Genomic DNA, 17,647 nt, shown 5'->3' with positions numbered 1-17,647 from the left:
GAACTTGGAGCGAGGGACCTCGTGGTGTGCGATCGGGGCTTGTGGAACTTGGAGCGAGGCCTCGTGGGTACATCGGGGCCGAAAGGAGCCGGGTGTTGGACGGCGGTCACCAAGACGACAAGGACGAGATAAGGCCGTACCCGCGAATACACTGTGCATAAACCAAAAAGACGTGTTATTTTCGTATTCACCTCCCTCGTATCGTGTTTGATATCTGTTGTGTCTGGGATCCCAATTTAGGCTTATTCGATTTATTAGTATTACCGGCGCGGGCTTTTTCACTGTCTTTACTTATAAATAATAAATCCTTATATTATTTTCTGTATATATCTGAACGCAGTTTTCCTGGGTGTTTGATTTTAGTAGATAAGGCGGCGGGCGGAGCTTTGCTGTGTCCGCCATTCCGCGCGTTTAACTTTGTGTTGAGCTTGAATCCGCCATTGAGTTTTCGCCTCGGGAGTTAAAGTCTCGCAAATCGGCCATCCGTAACTGTGGTGTTAATCACGGTTGCGTAACAAGTGGTGTCAGGAGTGTAGGATTTGAACCCGTCGGACAAATTTTTTTGTCCGCGGCGAGACATCGACACGGTCGGGCGTACATTGCGCCCGACGTTCGAACGCAAGATTTTTATAGTCGAGGCGGAGAAATTTAATAATCAATCGGGCAAACGGAGCGCGATATCGCGTCTTCGTCAAATTTAAATTGTTTCAGGAATTATTAAAATAAATACGCGCGCGGGAAACAATCTTCCGGAAAGCGGATGTCGGAAATTGATGAGATGGAAGTACGCAGCGAGGCCTCCGTCAGCGTCGGGAGTGAGCCGGAAATAGGGGAATTAGATGTCGAGGTGAGCCTTGGAACCTCCCCCGTCCCGAGCACCAACTTATCCCCCTCCCCCACCGGGGAGCCGGGAACAAGTGGGACGGCCCCGATAGATCTCCAGACCATAGTAAATTTAATAAATGCTCAGAGGGCCGAGGGTGAGCGAGCCAGTCGGGAATGTAGGGAAGGAATGAAGGGAATGAGTGATCGATTGGAGGAACAAATTGAAGGGATGGAAAATAAAATGAGTAAGGAGATGGAAGGGATGAAAAATAAAATGGAGTCGCAGGGGAAGGAATGGAGGGAAGGACTGAAGGATATGAGTGACCAAATTAATGGATTAAAAAGGGAAATGGCAATTGTGGTAAGTGTACAGGTGAGCGGAGAATGTCCACAGTTCGATGGGGAATGTGTACAGGTAGATGGGGAATGCCGACAGGTAAACGTGGAGTGTCCACAGGTGAGTGGGGAGTGCCCACAGGTGAAGGGGGAAGGAAATTTGGAATGTGAGAGTTGTAATGGGGAATGTTTCCCACATTCTGGCCTGGTTGTTTATCGGGACCGTGTGGATGTCACAACACCCCAACCGGGGGATGAATTTGGAATTGTGCAGCACCAGGGCGGTGGTGCGGAGCAAGAGGGGGTAGAGTTTTTGGGGGTCCGTGCAATGGAGCCGGACCAGGTATTTATTGGGGATATTGATCAAAGCCTGGCGGGGCCAGGAATGATTTGTAATGATGAGGATGATTTGATCCAGCGGCTGGAGACCTGTGACAGTCCCATGGAGGTAGAGCTTGTTCAGGCCCAAAGGAGCCTGGGTGATGAGGTGAGTTGGTCCGAGGAGGTGGTTGGAATGACCGAGGGGACGCTCACTGTACACTGCTATTTGGAAACAGAGGCTCCAAAATTGGACAACCAGTTGGGGGAGTGTGTTGGCTCCGGGCTGGATTTGGATATTGGAGGATCGGGAGATAGAGCTTCTGGAGATGTAGTCCCTGTAGGGAGTTTGTATCAACTGCAGGGAGGGGCAGAACAACCGGTGGTAGAGGTTGTTCCCTGCAGCTGCGGTTTGGCAGTGGGAATGAAAATTTGTAAAATAAAATTACAATGGGAACTTGATTTGGAGCAGCCATGGTGGGGATTGGTCCCCGGGCTGCGGGATTTGGACATGGAGAGGTCATGGGTGATGGCCTCGGGCAAAAGTTGCCCCTTTCAAAATTTGGGTATGCCGGCCAGCTGGGGGGCTGTGATGGTGAGATTTGGACGTGGGGTCCAGCCTGGGGTGTCGAGGTGCGACCTGGGTCCCACGGGGGGTCTGGTGGAGTGTGGCGTCCCTTGTCCGTCGGGGCGCCGTCCGAGCTGGTGGCTCGGGCCGGCAGGGTCACCGGACCCTGGTGGGGGTTAAGACCTCCAGAGGGGTCCGAGGTGGTTTCTCAAGCCTGGGTTGGCATTTATTGAGGACCACTAGGGGGAGGTGTTGTGGGTCGCGCTTTGGTGGTGGCACCGCAGATGGCCAGCTTGGGCCTGATGTAGTGATCACCCGGGCATGCGACCTGACACCCTCTCCCTGAGACTTTGGGACAACTGGCATGTGATGACCTGCCATGCCGTGTTGGTCGATGGACGCGGGTCAAACCGAATGGACAGGGATGGAGATAGCCTGCCGGACAACCATAGGGGCATCTGTGGAACGTGATGGTGTGAGTGACCTTCCACAGATGCTCCGTTATGATTTATGGACTCTCGGGTTGGGAAGAGAGCCATGGGGATGTGAATCGGGAGATGTGTAACGAGCCGAGCATATGGGCCATGCTCGGCTGGCATGTGTATGGCAAAGCATCCTTCTTTGGTGAGGTTAGTGAAATGTGACAAATGGTTGGCATGGGTAATCTGTGGGTTAGATGTAAATTTAAGGGTGGATTTTGAAATGCCATGGTGGACACTGTACAGTGACGCCATTATTGATCCAGGTGTGTAGACCAAAGTGTTGGAGGCTGTGATGAAATTAATAGGGTAGCAAGACACAGCTTTCAACTGGTTGCGGGGGCAACTGTGCTGATATTTGGGACGCGGGATGATGGGGATGTAGTTGTGTAGCCTGAGGGTCAACGTGGTGCTGTGCGTGTCCGAGGTGTGTGGACCATGTCTTCTGGGTGGGTCTCCTGGTGGAGCATGGCTGTTGACGACCTTGGTGTGGTCAAGTGTGGGTGAGCACTGGGGGGCTGCAGTTCTGTAGTCGGACTGGGGGATGATGGGGAGGTGCAGGGGACGTGGCTGTAGGGATGCCACGCACTGCGACCGTGCCCCCCAGGGCCGAGGTTGTGTGTGCGGTAGTGTGTGTTGTGGCAGCAAGTGCTCACCACATTGGCCAGCTGGGGCTGCTGCAGCTGTGTTCCTCGCAGGGGGGCCGAAGGATGGATGGTGGGTCGCGCCCTTATGGACACTCATGGGCCATGTTGGCGTTTTGACTGCTCACCTTGTCCCGGTGACCCTTGCACGGTAGAGGTGCAGAGCTGTCGTGGCCACAGGTAGTTGTGTAGCGAGGATCACGTTGGATGCGGATCCACATACCTGCCAGTGTAGTGGGGACAAAAGAGAAATTTGGAAGTATTTGGTAGGCCCCATGTGAAATTTTGGGAATTGTATGGGTGGATTGCACTTTGGACCGACCAACCTGCAACTACCTGCACTTGAGGTGAGTGTTTTAAGGAGTACTGTCCCAGGCTTCAGGACTTGCTTTGGGAAATTGGGGACATGTAATTTGGAGTTGGGAGGCGGGTGAGAGTGATGACATGGCCGGTGAGGGGATGGAATGGGAGCCACAGTGTCTTGTGGGTGGCGTATGTTTTTGTATTGTGGTTAGGTGTTTTGATGTGGTCGTGAGAGTGGAACCTGGAGAGTGAGTGATGATTATTGGAGATAATGAGGGGCGATACTTGTGCTTTTGGAAATGTGCTTTTGGAAATGTGTGATGGTTTAAATGTGAACTGGGGGATTTCACATGTGGCAGGCCATGGCAAGCCTTGTAACACCTTTTACACCAAGAATTGTACTGGATTGTGCTGAGTTGTGTGGAGAATTGAATGGCAGCGGGGGAGGAAGTGTGTTTTGGGGTCTTGTGGGTGGGGAAGGTGTGTGTGTCCGCAGGTACAGAGCAAGCTCTGAGGAGCGATGCCTGCGGGCCCCCCTCTGCGGCAATTACCCCTGGCAGCCGGTGGTAACTGGAAATTGGAGCTCGTCGGTGGAGGGTCTGGTTGGGCGCCGCGGGGTGAGGAAGTCCCCCGGTGACCCGTGTTGCTGCGCGAAAGCAGGAGGCAAAGGAGCCTGGTGTGTGTGGAGACCCTCACCGGCGAGGTAACGGCGGAAAGGGGCTGTTGGGCTGTCACGGGGCCAAGAGGTAAAAGGGGGGGGGGGGCAATGAACTTGTAAGTCGGTTGACTTGTTTTTGGGACTGCGGGCACCACAGCCTGATGCGCCCCCACCATCTTTTTGTGCGGTACCTCCCCGCTGCCTAGTTGAGGAATGCACACCCACGTGAATGACATCAATGCCATGGTCCTGCAGGGGGTGTATTGAAATAAGTGCTTTGTTGATTTTTGAAATGCCTTGATGACCTATGGAATGAGAATGAGTGGTTAAGGGGTCTGTGTTGCATGAATATGGGCGAAATCCACCGAGCCGTGTCACTCACCTGTAACATCTGGACAGGGCCCGTGGAAATTTAGGGGGATGCATTGGGGATGGCCCCGCAGGTAAGGTTGTGTCTTGTGGCATCCACCGGGGGACGCGGTCTGTAGACCGGGGTATGTACAAAGGTTAGAGTTTTGAGTTTTGGAAAGATGGTTAAGTTTTGTGGTTAAGTTAGTGTTGTGTGTTGTTTGTTTCCTCCCTCCACAGGAACAATGAAGAAAATGTACATACTTGCATGATGGTTAAGGGGTTCAGCATGTTAAGGAAGTGTAGGTAGGTAGTCCGACTCACTTCCCACAGCCCTTCCTGATTTATTTCATAGGTTAATTAAGTGTGTGACAGTAAGTGTTAAGGCTGGAATGGTAGAGCCTGCGGTGAACCTTGCAGGAGCTACGGTTCCAGGGGGGGGGGGGGGGGCTGTGTTATGAATTTGGTAGAGCAACATCTAGAGCTAGGTAGATCTGAATAGGTAGGTATTCGGCTGTCGTGACAGGGACTCTACATGTAATAAGTTCTTGATGTTTAGGCGTTTGTCGGGGGAAAATGTATGATTGTGGACCTACCTGGAGGTTCGAGTGTTAAATAGTGAGGGATTAAAGGTAACGCCCCTGTGAGTCTCACCTAGTAGTCAAACCTTCGTCCATTATGGCACTGCAAACCACATAAACATTAGTTAGGTCCTTAGCGCAACATTAAATAATTCCTTTCCCTGACAATGACTTCGGAATAAATGGACAGGAAACCAGGCCAAAAACACCGCCACAATTGGCCGCCACCGTTTACACCTCCAAGGCCTACAAACCTCGCCTGGCACGTGTTATAACACAAGGACCGCGGGGTCGGGGACGGGAGATGTCAGGAGTAGCATGCCGCAGAGGGCGTGACCTGGGCAAGCCGGCGAGTTGGGAGGCTATGATTGGCTGAGGAGTGCGCCAATGTGACGTCATCGGCCAGAGATATTAGCGACGGTCGGACGCCATTTCGTGGCAGTTCGCAACAGTTCGTAGGCAGTTCGTAGAGAGTTCGTTGAACAGTTGGCACACAGGGCACACAGAGCACACAGAGCACACAGAGCACACGGCAGTTCGCAACAGTTCGTGAGCAGTTCGAGGCAGTTCGTTGAACAGTTGGCACTGAACAGTTGGCACTGAACAGTTGGCACTTGGCTGCCAGCACTCCCAAAAGAGAGTCGAGTCAAGTGGAGTTCGCTTGCTTTGTGCAGCTTATGTTGAACCTTTGGTGCACGGACCTTGTGGAGATCGACCTCGTGTGGAGCCGCTGGCCTGCGTCGGGCGCGTGGTGCTTGGAGCGAGGCCTTGTGGAACTTGGAGCGAGGGACCTCGTGGTGTGCGATCGGGGCTTGTGGAACTTGGAGCGAGGCCTCGTGGGTACATCGGGGCCGAAAGGAGCCGGGTGTTGGACGGCGGTCACCAAGACGACAAGGACGAGATAAGGCCGTACCCGCGAATACACTGTGCATAAACCAAAAAGACGTGTTATTTTCGTATTCACCTCCCTTGTATCGTGTTTGATATCTGTTGTGTCTGGGATCCCAATTTAGGCTTATTCGATTTATTAGTATTACCGGCGCGGGCTTTTTCACTGTCTTTACTTATAAATAATAAATCCTTATATTATTTTCTGTATATATCTGAACGCAGTTTTCCTGGGTGTTTGATTTTAGTAGATAAGGCGGCGGGCGGAGCTTTGCTGTGTCCGCCATTCCGCGCGTTTAACTTTGTGTTGAGCTTTAATCCGCCATTGAGTTTTCGCCTCGGGAGTTAAAGTCTCGCAAATCGGCCATCCGTAACTGTGGTGTTAATCACGGTTGCGTAACAATATATATACATACATACATACATATATACACCATCATATTTTGTTTTTGGGCCAAGTATGAACAAAATCGGTCCATAGCTCTCCAAGATTTGGTTGCGGACGTGCAGACGGATGGACAACTCCCAATCCATAAGTCTCCGTTTCAGACTTAATCCAACGGAGGCTAATCAAACCATCACTCCAAAGAGCATGTTGCTTGGTTTGGTCGTAGGCCTACCCTTATCTACTGTGCTATGTTCCGTTTCCCAAGAGTGAAAGTGCAGCTTCAAAAGCCCCAGGGATCCTTCGCAGGCGTTAACATTGCTTTTTCTTTTTCTTCTTTAGCAGCCACTTTTTCCCCACTTGTGGGGTTGACTGGAGGAAGCTTGACCCAGGTCTTTCATGAACTGACTGATGTGGCCTGACACGTTGGACTAGGTAGTTGGGGCAGGAATTTGCTCAGGGTAGCTGCGATAGCCCGACTACACTCTGTGAAGAGCACCATGGCCTGTTTAACCTAGATCCAGCTCTAAATGGTTGCGTTGCGGTAAGTACTGCCATCTTGGCGGAAACTTGCAGCTTTAAGAGTGGAGTGAGAAGTAGAGGTTGAGGATTTTCATAAGATGTGATGTCACAATGGAAACCCAGCTGAGCATTTCGATTGAAGTCATGGTAATGACACATGCAAATTGGGACAGACAATGGGGTAAAGAGCCATGATGCAGCTTTTCTTCGAGGGACGATGGAATAGTCAGATACCTTGATGTATTCTGAATCTGATGTACCATACTCTGTCATCCTGCTAGGCCATTGATGTATTCTGTATTTGAAATGCGTCTTCTCTCTCTTCCATTATGGATAAGTGTTAATTGTCACCCCCTTCCTTGCAGATCCCAAATTACTTTGCCTGGGCATACTATGACAGTGTGCTTGCCTACGCACAAACTATGCTCCAGCACGAAGTCTTGTGCAACTTAAATGACAGCTTATTTTTCAACAACAAAACTTTCCAAGGTGCTTGTGTCATTTTATCTGGTGTGTCTGTTTACCACACTTGTGCACTTTACTCCACCATTTCAGTTACCTTGCATAATGTGAAATGGTCTCCTCTAGCCCTATTTCACCTTACAAACTGACTGTCCAGATCGGAAGTCACAAAGCGTTATCCTCCAATCAGGAGTCAGGAAAGTCATGACAAACCACAGTTCCTCGATCCTGATTGGAGGAAAGTGTTTTCCACGCTCATTCAGCGAAATCAGACTGTGCTGTGGAATCAGGTTAAAGGGGAGCCTTAAGGTATGGCTCACATGCTATAAAGTGATGCAGCTCATTGGCAAAATGATGATGGTCATACAACTATGGGGCATCATCGTTTTCACAGTGTGTTGTGATCAGCCATGATACCTGAGGGCATAACCGCCTTTATAAAGGAACAAGGAAGAGTACCCAGCCCAAGTGACTGGAAAAAGTAGCAAAAGCATCCCCCTCCTCTCTCTTCCTCCCCTTTTGCCTCTCTCCTCCCCCCCCCTTCTCCTCCTCTTGCGTCTCTCCTCCCTCCCCTTCTCCCCCTCTTGCATCTCTCCTCCCCCTCTCTCCTTCCTCCCCTTCTCCCCCCCCCCCCGCCTCTCTCCTCCCTCCTCCATCCCATTCTCCTCCTCTCGCCTCTCTCCTCCCTCCTCTTCCCTCCTCCCCTCTTGCCTCTCTCCTCACTCCCCTTTTCCCCCTCTTGCCTATCCCCTCCCTCCCCTTCTCCCCCTCTTGCCTCTCTCCTCCCTCCAATATTCCCCCTCTTGCCTCTCTCCTCCCTCCCATTCTCCCCCTCTTGCCTCTCTCTTCCCTCCCCTTTTCCCCCTCTTGCCTCTCTCCTCCCTCCCCTTCTCCCCCTCTTGCATCTCTCCTCCCCCTCTCTCCTTCCTCCCCTTCTCCCCCCCCCCGCCTCTCTCCTCCCTCCTCCATCCCATTCTCCTCCTCTCGCCTCTCTCCTCCCTCCTCTTCCCTTCTCCCCTCTTGCCTCTCTCCTCACTCCCCTTTTCCCCCTCTTGCCTATCCCCTCCCTCCCCTTCTCCCCCTCTTGCCTCTCTCCTCCCTCCAATATTCCCCCTCTTGCCTCTCTCCTCCCTCCCATTCTCCCCCTCTTTCCTCTCTCCTCCCTCCCCTTCTCCCCCTCTTGCCTCTCTCCTCCCTCCAATATTCCCCCTCTTGCCTCTCTAATCCCTCCCATTCTCCCCCTCTTGCCTCTCTCCTCCCTCCCCTTCCTCCCCTCTCCTCCCTCCCCTTCTTCCTCTCTCATCTCTCCCCCACTATCTCACCCCCTCCCCCAACTCCTATCTCTCCACCTCCACTCCCGTCTCCCTCCCCTGTCTCCCCCACTCTTCTCCCTCCCCCACTCCCATCTCCCCCATCTCCCCCACTCGCTCTCTCTCCCCCACTCCCCTCTCCCTCCCCTCTCATCCTGCTCCTTACCCCACTTCTCTCCTATCTTCATGTCCGTGTTCTATTTATTTTAAATGGCTTTAAAAGAAAAATGAATTGTGGAGCCATTTTACCTCATGTCTCATTTGTTTACCTCATGTCTCATTTGTTTACCTCATGTCTCATTTGTTTACCTCATGTCTCATTTGTTTACCTCATGTCTCATTTGTTTACCTCATGTCTCAGGGAACCTATTGTTTAATCATTAAGTTTTTACAATTCGCTTTTTCCTAATTTTGTTCCGATTTCACTCGAGATTTCGACATAATTATTTAGGCCACGAGTTCCGATGATGAAATACGGAATCAGATTCCAAATATCAGCTTTTAATAAGTATATGATACATTATTTAATCTTGCCAGGAGCCAATCACATCGCACCGAGCCTCACACAGCCAATCAGCGTAACTGCGAACGGACAGCCATCTCCGTTATACAGTGCGTATCAAAAAAAAGGTAATCCGAATTCAAGGGGTTAATATGCAAAGGTTATTTAGTTTGACAATTTACATGTGGTTTACCAATTATGAGGATATCCTCAGCTTTCCATTGATGCCTTTCATGCATCATTGCTGTCACACATGACCGAGTACATGTTCATTGAAAATGACAAGTTCAAATCGCATTTTACAAGTTTGGCTAATCGGTGCAAGTCAGTTTTAAATGGACGCATTACTTGTCGACTGCCAAGTTGATTATGTAAAATTGTTAAGCTGGTCTGGTAATCGTCGGTTGCGTCATCCTTTGTTTAAGATGGGTATTTAAGATGGGCCTACAGTGTATGGGATTAGAGACGGTCTGGGTCATTGAAAAGATGGTTCAACTTACGACTGAACAGCGGACCTTCGTGGTTGCAACCTTTCACCAAACTGGAAGTTTGCAGCGTACTCGTGATGCGTTCAGGGAACGTTTCCTAGAACGGGAGCCTCCAGCAGCCAAAACCATCTGGGCGAATGTTAGAAAACACCAAGAGCATGGCACCAGGGCCGGCCCTAGGATTTTGGTGGCCCTAAACAATTTGTTTGTGGCCCCAAAACACTCCCAGCGCAACCCCCAAATCACGCACTGCTCATAACTGAATGGACACACACACACACACACACACACACACACACACACACACACACACACACACACACACACACACACACACACACACATGCGCGTGTACACACACACACACACACACACACACACACACGCAAGCACAATGGACATGGACAAATGAATTAACAACAAATCTCTTACTTTATTTGAAAACAATGTATATTAAAAATATATAAAAGTTTGAGAAGTTAAGAAACAAGTAAGTAGACAATGACAAATGAACACCAATAAAAACAAAAAATATTTTGACAATTAAATAGCAATGAACAATCAATATGAGTTCAAAATATTCAAAATAAATAAAGTGAACACGACAAAAATGTTAACTCTCCCAGGTTACTACCTCCTCCGGTATGATAGACCTGAGCCTCGTCCTGGAGGTGGGGTTGCTATCTTTATTAAAAAACTCTCTTCCTCACTCGCCCTGCACTGCCCTCTCTCCACCTCACCCCCAGGAATACCTTTGGCTACGGCTTCCCCTTCGCTCCCACCTTTTGTTCATATGTGTGTTGTACCGTCCACCAAACAGTGATGACTCCATCTACATCTCGCTGTCTGATAATATGGACCAACTTCTATCTACCCATCCCAACTCTCTCTTCCTCATATGTGGTGATTTCAACTGTCACCATGCCAGTTGGCTGGGTGTGGGTACCTCTCTCACCAGCCATGGCTCCTCAGCAAAGGACTTCTGCGACTCACTGGGACTGACACAATCTGTCAATTTCCCGACCCGGATCTCAGTCAACGGAGCATCTTCTCTTCTGGACTTGGTTATGACGAACTTCCCTGAAAATGTCTGCTGCTCTTCTTCTGCTCCAATCGGCTCTTCTGATCATGTGCTTGTTAAAGTGGACATCTCTCTGACCATTCTCAGAGAGCCTCCTCAGCGTCGACGAGTCTGGCATTTCACTCAGGCCAACTGGCACGGTCTTCAAGCAGCCATCAATCATCTGGACTGGTCTCCCATCTCTACCGCCTCTGACATCAACTCATCCTGGGAATTCTTCCAAAGTAAATTGCTCTCTCTCATGCACAGATTTATCCCATCTCGTCTTCAGTTGTCATACCCTTCCTCCCGTCCATGGTACAGGGAATCTTGTGGTGAGGCTATTGCCCTGAAACAACTTGCTTTCGTCTCCTGGAAAGCAAATCCAACGGAAGGAAATCTCATTTCCTTTCACAAAGCCCGAAACAAGTGTGTGTCCACCCTCAGGAGAGCCAGGAAACAATATCTCTCCGTTCTCAGGACCGAACTCTCTTATCTGTCTCCCTCTTCCAAATCCTGGTGGCGTCTGGTCAAATCTGTTTCTGGTGTTTGTTCCCCCTCCATCCCCTCCCTCACCTCAAATGGCCACACATGACTCCGCACGTGAAAAAGCTGAATGCCTCAACTCTGTGTTTGCCTCTAAATCTTGGGTCCCAAACCCATCCCTCTCTGTACCCACCGTACCCAGTCATACCCAGCTGCTCCTGGACTCTGCGTCCTTTCCTCCTGACAAGGTGGAAAAGTTTCTGTCAACCCTCGACTCTGATTCTGCAACTGGACCTGACGGCATCAGCCCACGGGTCCTAAAATCCTGTTCTTCCGCTCTTTCACTCCCTCTCTCTGTCCTCTTCACTCTCTCTTTTGCTCAAGGTCATCTTCCATCTGCTTGGAAATCTGCCAACATCACCGCTTTGCACAAAAAAGGTGCAAAAACAGATCCCAGCAACTACAGACCAATCAGCCTCCTCCCAATTATCAGCAAAGTCATGGAATCCATCATTGCTTCGGATATGAAATCTTTCCTCTTCTCCAATGGCTTGATCTCTGATCATCAATTTGGTTTCAGACCTGGTCACTCTACTGTGGACATGCTGCTTCTGCTTTCTCAACAATGGATGGAGGTCCTCAATGCCAAACAGGAAATTAGAGCAGTCTCCCTTGACATATCACGTGCCTTCGATACGGGCTGGCACCCCGCTCTGCTCACCAAACCCTCCTCTTTTGGTATCCATGGAAATCTCCACGCATGGCTGGCGGACTTCCTCTCTAGTTGCAGTCAACGTGTGGCTCTGAATGGGTTTCTCTCATCTCCTCTTCCTGTTCAGGCTGGAGTTCCCCAAGGCAGTGTTCTGGGCCCTGTGCTTTTTCTGGTCTTCATCAATGATCTCTCTGACTCTCTTGAAAATCCTCTCTATCTCTTTGCTGATGACTCTACTCTCTGTCACTCCATTCTTCATCCCTCAGATTGGCAGTCTGCAGCCTCCTCACTCTCTGCAGACCTGGACAAAATCACAGACTGGGCAAACAAGTGGAACATGTCTTTCAATCCCGACAAATCTCACACACTTACGATGTCTCTCCGAAAAGACCGACTGGACAACCCTCCCATCCACTTTCTGAATAATCCTCTCCAAGAAGTTCTGTCACTCAAGCTTTTGGGTCTCACTATCTGCCATGATTTTTCCTGGGAAAACCACATTTCAAATCTGGCCTCCAAAGCCAGTCGCCGACTGGGCATCCTCCGTCGTGCGAAGTCCTTCCTTGGCGCACCTGAGCTTCTCACCACATACAAGCCTTTCATCCGCAGCTCAATGGAATACTGCTCTCCCCTCTGGGCTGGTGCTCCTGCCTCACACCTAGCTCGTCTTCACGCTGTTGAAACCAAAGCATTCAGAATCATTGGAATCTCCCGCGATGACGCTATCTCCGAGGGCCTTTCACTTAATCACCGCAGGCAGGTTGGTGGTCTTTCCGTCTTCTACCGACTCCTCTCCGGCCTCGCTCTCCCAGCTCTCTCTGGGCTCTGTCCCCCAAATATTCCTGCAGGTCGCACAAGATCTGCCTGCAACCCTCTTATGGTTAAACTGCCAAAATCAAGACTCTCTGCTCACCTTCACTCCTTCATTCCTCTTTACTCCCACCTCTGGAACAAATCCCTCACTCTCTTCAATCCCACTCCACCCTCCAGGTCTTTAAAAGAGCTGTTCACCACCATCTCTTATCTTCCCCCATCCAAAACCGTGATATTTTCTACCCCCGCTAATTTCACCCCAATTCCACTTTTTTGAAATACCAACTTCTGTCCTGGAAGTCCTTGATGTCTTTGTGTTTTATACTTCTCCTCCCCCACCCCCCTTCCCACGCCTCCTCCCCCCAAGCCCTCTCCCTTCCACACATCTCCCTGCTCTCAAATGTTGTTTGTGTGTGCTTCCCCTTCTCTCCCCATCTTGTCTTCCGCTCCCTCTTTTTATATATTTTGTTTGTCTGGTTGATTTGTTTGTGAAGTAAATGTTAGCTCTTTCACGAGCCTCGATTCAGTATACAAAAAAAAAAACAAAAAAAAAAAACTATTGTACAAAACAACAGCTATAGGCTACTGTAGAAACTATAGCGATCCATCCTTTCACCACCACCCAACATCAGTGAGAAAGTCCTCAAAATCTTTGCCTCCTTGATTTTCTTGAAGCAAAATCGTGAATGACATCATCGTAAGACACCTGCCTGCCAACCTCTTGGTTAATACTAATGATGGCAAGTCCAGTGAGGCGGTCTTGTGCCATAGATGATCGCAGGTATGTCTTCATCAGCTTAAGCTTTGAAAAGCTTCTTTCAGCTGATGCCACTGTCACTGGCAGGGTACAGGCAATCCTCAGGGATATCCAAAGATTTGGATACAACTCTGTCAGTTCCTTCTTGTGGACAAAGTCCAGCAGTTCAAATGCAGTCATCCTGTTTGTGGGTAACTGAGGAAGGTTCCTGATTTCCATGGCCAGCTCTCTCCCATCAATGTCGGCTTCCTCTCCACTCCGCAGTGTGTTCTCAAGCTCCTCACATTGTTTCTCCAGTGCTTCATCATCCAAGGTTGGGAAGTTTTGCAGTACCCCAAACTTGCTTTTAACTTGTCCAAGTGTTTCAAACCAGTTGTCCAAAGATGCAATGGCAGAGTCGACGACCACATTGAAAAATGTGGTCTCTAGCCTCTTCAGGGCATCCCTGACTGGCTCATCTGGTGCTTCATAGGCAAAGTGAGTCTTCGTGCTTCGCAGTGTCTTCTCCTTGAGTACGGTCTCCACATGCATGTGGAGTCGAAGCTCCAGTTCTTTCCATGTGACCATATGCTTTGTGTGATCAGGGTTGTTTTCATGGGTTTTCAACAAGGCCCCAATGTTCATCCAGTCTGACAGTCCCTCTTTAACCAACTTGTATGTCTTGTTGGAGAACAATTTGCAACAGAAGCAGTAAACTGCATTGTTTTTCCTGGAGTAGACGAGGCAGCTCCCCTTAATTGTTTCCTCATTTACCAGTGTCCTGTATGTGTAGTGGTGATGAAAACGTCTACCGTCCTGCCTTCTGGGAAAGGTGAATGCTGGGGCAACCTGAAACGGCCCTCTGCGTACAATATCTGTCCTGTCTGCATCTGACAGGATAGATGGCCAGTCAAATGGATCTTGCGGTTGTGCTGCAACTGGATATTGGGAGGTGGCAGATGGAATATCAGTGGATGATGTAGAAGGCTGTGGTACCTCAGTTACGACCTCTGCAGCAGACGCAGTCACGTCAGAGGAGGGAGTAGATGCCCCCGAAGTCTCTCAATCTGACGATGTTCCCTCCCTCAGCAGCAGTCATGTCAGCTGACGAGGTAGATGGTCCTGGTGCAGCGGAGGTTGCTCCAAAATATTTCAATAATGCCCCTGAAAAGATTATACATTAGATTTTTTTTTTTTTTAATATAGGCTGGAAGACATTGCATGGGTATGTTATATTTATCTTCCAGGCCTATTTATATGTAGTCAGTTTATCCAAATAATGCCTATTTGGAACAGGCATGTTTTGAACGGGCACTGCACTAGTTATTTTAAAAGACGACTTTAATGTTGCAAGAAAAACGACTGTCACATTCATTCAATCCGAACAAACAAACAAACAATCACATACCTTTATCCTGTGTTCTTTTTACCATCTCCAATTTTCTCTTCTTCCGCCCTTGAGTGCCAGACATAAATTTCCTTTTAGGAGCCATTTGTGTACTCTGTTGGTCAATATAAGTTGTGAATGGGAGATTGGGAGAGAGAAGGCAGGTGCTGGTGATGGCGCTGCTACATAACAACAAAACGTTGACGGCAACGTTACCCCAGCGTTACATGGCTACACACTGAGTTAGCCATGTGTGGCTCCCCCTAGCGGTTGTGGCCCTAAACAACCACATAGAGTGTTTATACCAGCGGCCAGCTTTGCATGGCACTAGCCTCAACCGCAACAAGGGGAATTCTGGTAGGAGGCGCACTGGGCGATCGGAAATGAACATTGCAGCAGTAAGGCAGCAAGTTTTGGAGCATCCTAGGAATACCAGCGCAAGACGAAATAGGACGGGATTGCCTTAGGCAACATTCAACCGAATCACAAGACTGGACCTCCACCAACATCCATATCGGATTCACATCCGGCATCAACTTAAGCTAGGGGATTTTGCTAGGAGGCTGGTGCTTGTGTTACGGATTCGTCACTTCCGTTGTTGTGGTTCTCATCCACTGTAAACATTTTTGATTCCATGTACTATTATTGTTATCGTTTAAGTGAATTGGAGATAACTGTTTTCAAAAGGTAAAAAAAATTAATGTTTTAAAAAGAAACCGGAAACCGGATCGGGAACCGGACGAAGAAGAAGAGGAAGAAGAAGAGGAAAAGGAGGCGGAGCGAATAAGGTGGAGAAGGAGCCGAGCTGCTCGGAGGTCTGGAGCAAACGCTGGCGAACGGGGGTCACTAACGAACTTTGGGGTTTCCTGGGAAAGGGATTCCTGCGACAGAGTTGTTATCGCTGTGATAGATAAACCTGCGTGACAGGTTTTGCGGTTGATTCCGAAGAGAATCATTGGAGTGCCGTTACGTCTCGAGAACGGACCATTGGCCATTTTGCCTTGCGTCTGATTTTGCATCGCTCCAGGTTTTTCACCTCGCTCCAACCATTTCAACGCATCCAGCCGTTAGCCTGGTTTGCATGTGTAATGTGGATTTCGAGTGGGAATTTGCGGTTCGCCATGTGGGGAGCCGTTGAACATCCATACCCGAAGGTGTGATTTCCCCGTCGCCTATTGAGGACACCTTTGCCCATCTTTGGCAGTGTGACTGTCAACCGAATGGGATTCTGGTCTCATTACAACATTGTTCTGACGATCACTGGAGTGTGGATCGACTTTGGCTTGAAGCCGGGACAGAGACATTGGAAATGTTATTTTCGCTCACTTGGAGCACAGTGAGTTATATTGTACGAAACTGATGGTACCATCACAGGAATGATATATTGGTTGTACAATTGATTAATATTGTTATTGCTGTTATTCTTGTGTGACCTTAAGACAATACTTGTTTGTTGGTAACAATTGGTGTGGTTTCACCATTGATCTTTGACACACAGAATAACACATCTTTCTGCCATGACTCCTCTCGAGGCTCGGAGGTACACCGTGACCGGGGTTTGGGGAGGAGCACGTAACACTTGCCAGATGGTTGATAGCACGTTGCGAAGCAGATGTCAATTTCCTGCGGTATCTCGTTATCGGCGACAAAGCTGCTTTCGCCATGGACGGAAGGTCAATACCCATAATGTTCTTGAATATGCACCGACAGGACAACCCCCGGAATTTAATTTTGACACTAACATGAATCGACAAAAGTGGACTGTTTGGTTGGGACTTTGTGGAAGTGTTCAGGCGATCGGACCATTTTTCTTTCAAAGGAATGTCAATGGAAACAGGTATCTGCAGATGATCAATGATGAAGTTTTACCGCAGCTGGAGGAGAACTTTGAGGGACAGGTTCGTGGTGTCTTCAGATATCTCTGGTGGGTCCAAGACGGCGCCCCAGCACATCGTCTTATCGCTGTCTGAGATCGACTGAGGGAACTCTTGGAGACCGAGTCATCGCCCTCAACCATGCAGTGGAATGGCCGCCAAGATCACCTGACCTCACACCATGTGATTATTTCCTTTGGGGACATTTAAAGAACAAGGTGTTCGTAACTCCTCCCCATGATCTTGACGAATTGCAGGGCCGTATTCGACATGAAGTAGATGCTTTGCGCAATGACCCGGCTATGGTGAGACGAGCAGTTCAGGGCATGCTCCGCCGCTGTGAGCTTTGTGTTGAAAGGGGAGGTGGACATGTTGAAGGTGTGGGTGCATAAAGGCCAATCATTCCTGAGAAAAGTTCACATCTGACGTTTATTTTGCACCAATTATCCTGACTTGCATTGATTAGCCAAACTTGTAAAAATGCGATTTGAACTTGTCATTTTCAATGAACATGTACTCGGTCATGTGTGACAGCAATGATGCATGGAAGGTATCAATGGAAATCTGAGGATCTCCTCTTAATTAGTAATCCACATGTAAATTGTCAAAATAAATAACCTTTGCATATTAACCCCTTGAATTCGGATTACCTTTTTTTTGATACGCACTGTATATACTTGTGGAAAAGCTGAGTTCCCGAAATGGTGATGCGATGCGGCTATCCCCATGCTTGATCCACAGGCCTGGTGGGACCGGTTTACCTTGATAGCAATGGGAATCGAGACATGGACCTGGAGGTTCTTCTGCTTCAAGACAAACAGGTGATATGAAACAATTGATATCCTACGTCGTGCATTGACCATCGGCCATGTTGGATTGTGAGTAGACAAGTTGTAAACTTACTGGACTTCTCGGAACTGAAATAAAAGCCAAATAACTATTACCATTCAAACTCAAGTTGA

General features: G+C 49.1%; 1 protein-coding gene across 3 annotated transcripts in view; it reads left to right on the top strand.

Moving 5' to 3' along the window:
• Positions 1-17,647, top strand: part of LOC137427898 (guanylyl cyclase C) — a 219,445-nt gene that overhangs the window by 73,125 nt on the left and 128,673 nt on the right. For all 3 annotated transcript variants that reach the window (XM_078777647.1, XM_078777646.1, XM_068117705.2), the window contains exons 8-9: positions 7,221-7,344; positions 17,427-17,506. In XM_078777647.1, coding sequence (XP_078633773.1) covers positions 7,221-7,344; positions 17,427-17,506 — 204 coding nt within the window. The remainder of the gene's footprint in view (positions 1-7,220; positions 7,345-17,426; positions 17,507-17,647) is intronic.

Source organism: Myxine glutinosa, chromosome 5, assembly GCF_964187855.1.
Source record: "Myxine glutinosa chromosome 5, kmMyxGlut1.1, whole genome shotgun sequence".
Lineage (NCBI taxonomy): Eukaryota > Metazoa > Chordata > Myxini > Myxiniformes > Myxinidae > Myxine > Myxine glutinosa.
Note: the sequence above shows the minus strand (reverse complement) of the source record. Positions and strands in the feature narration are given on the sequence as shown.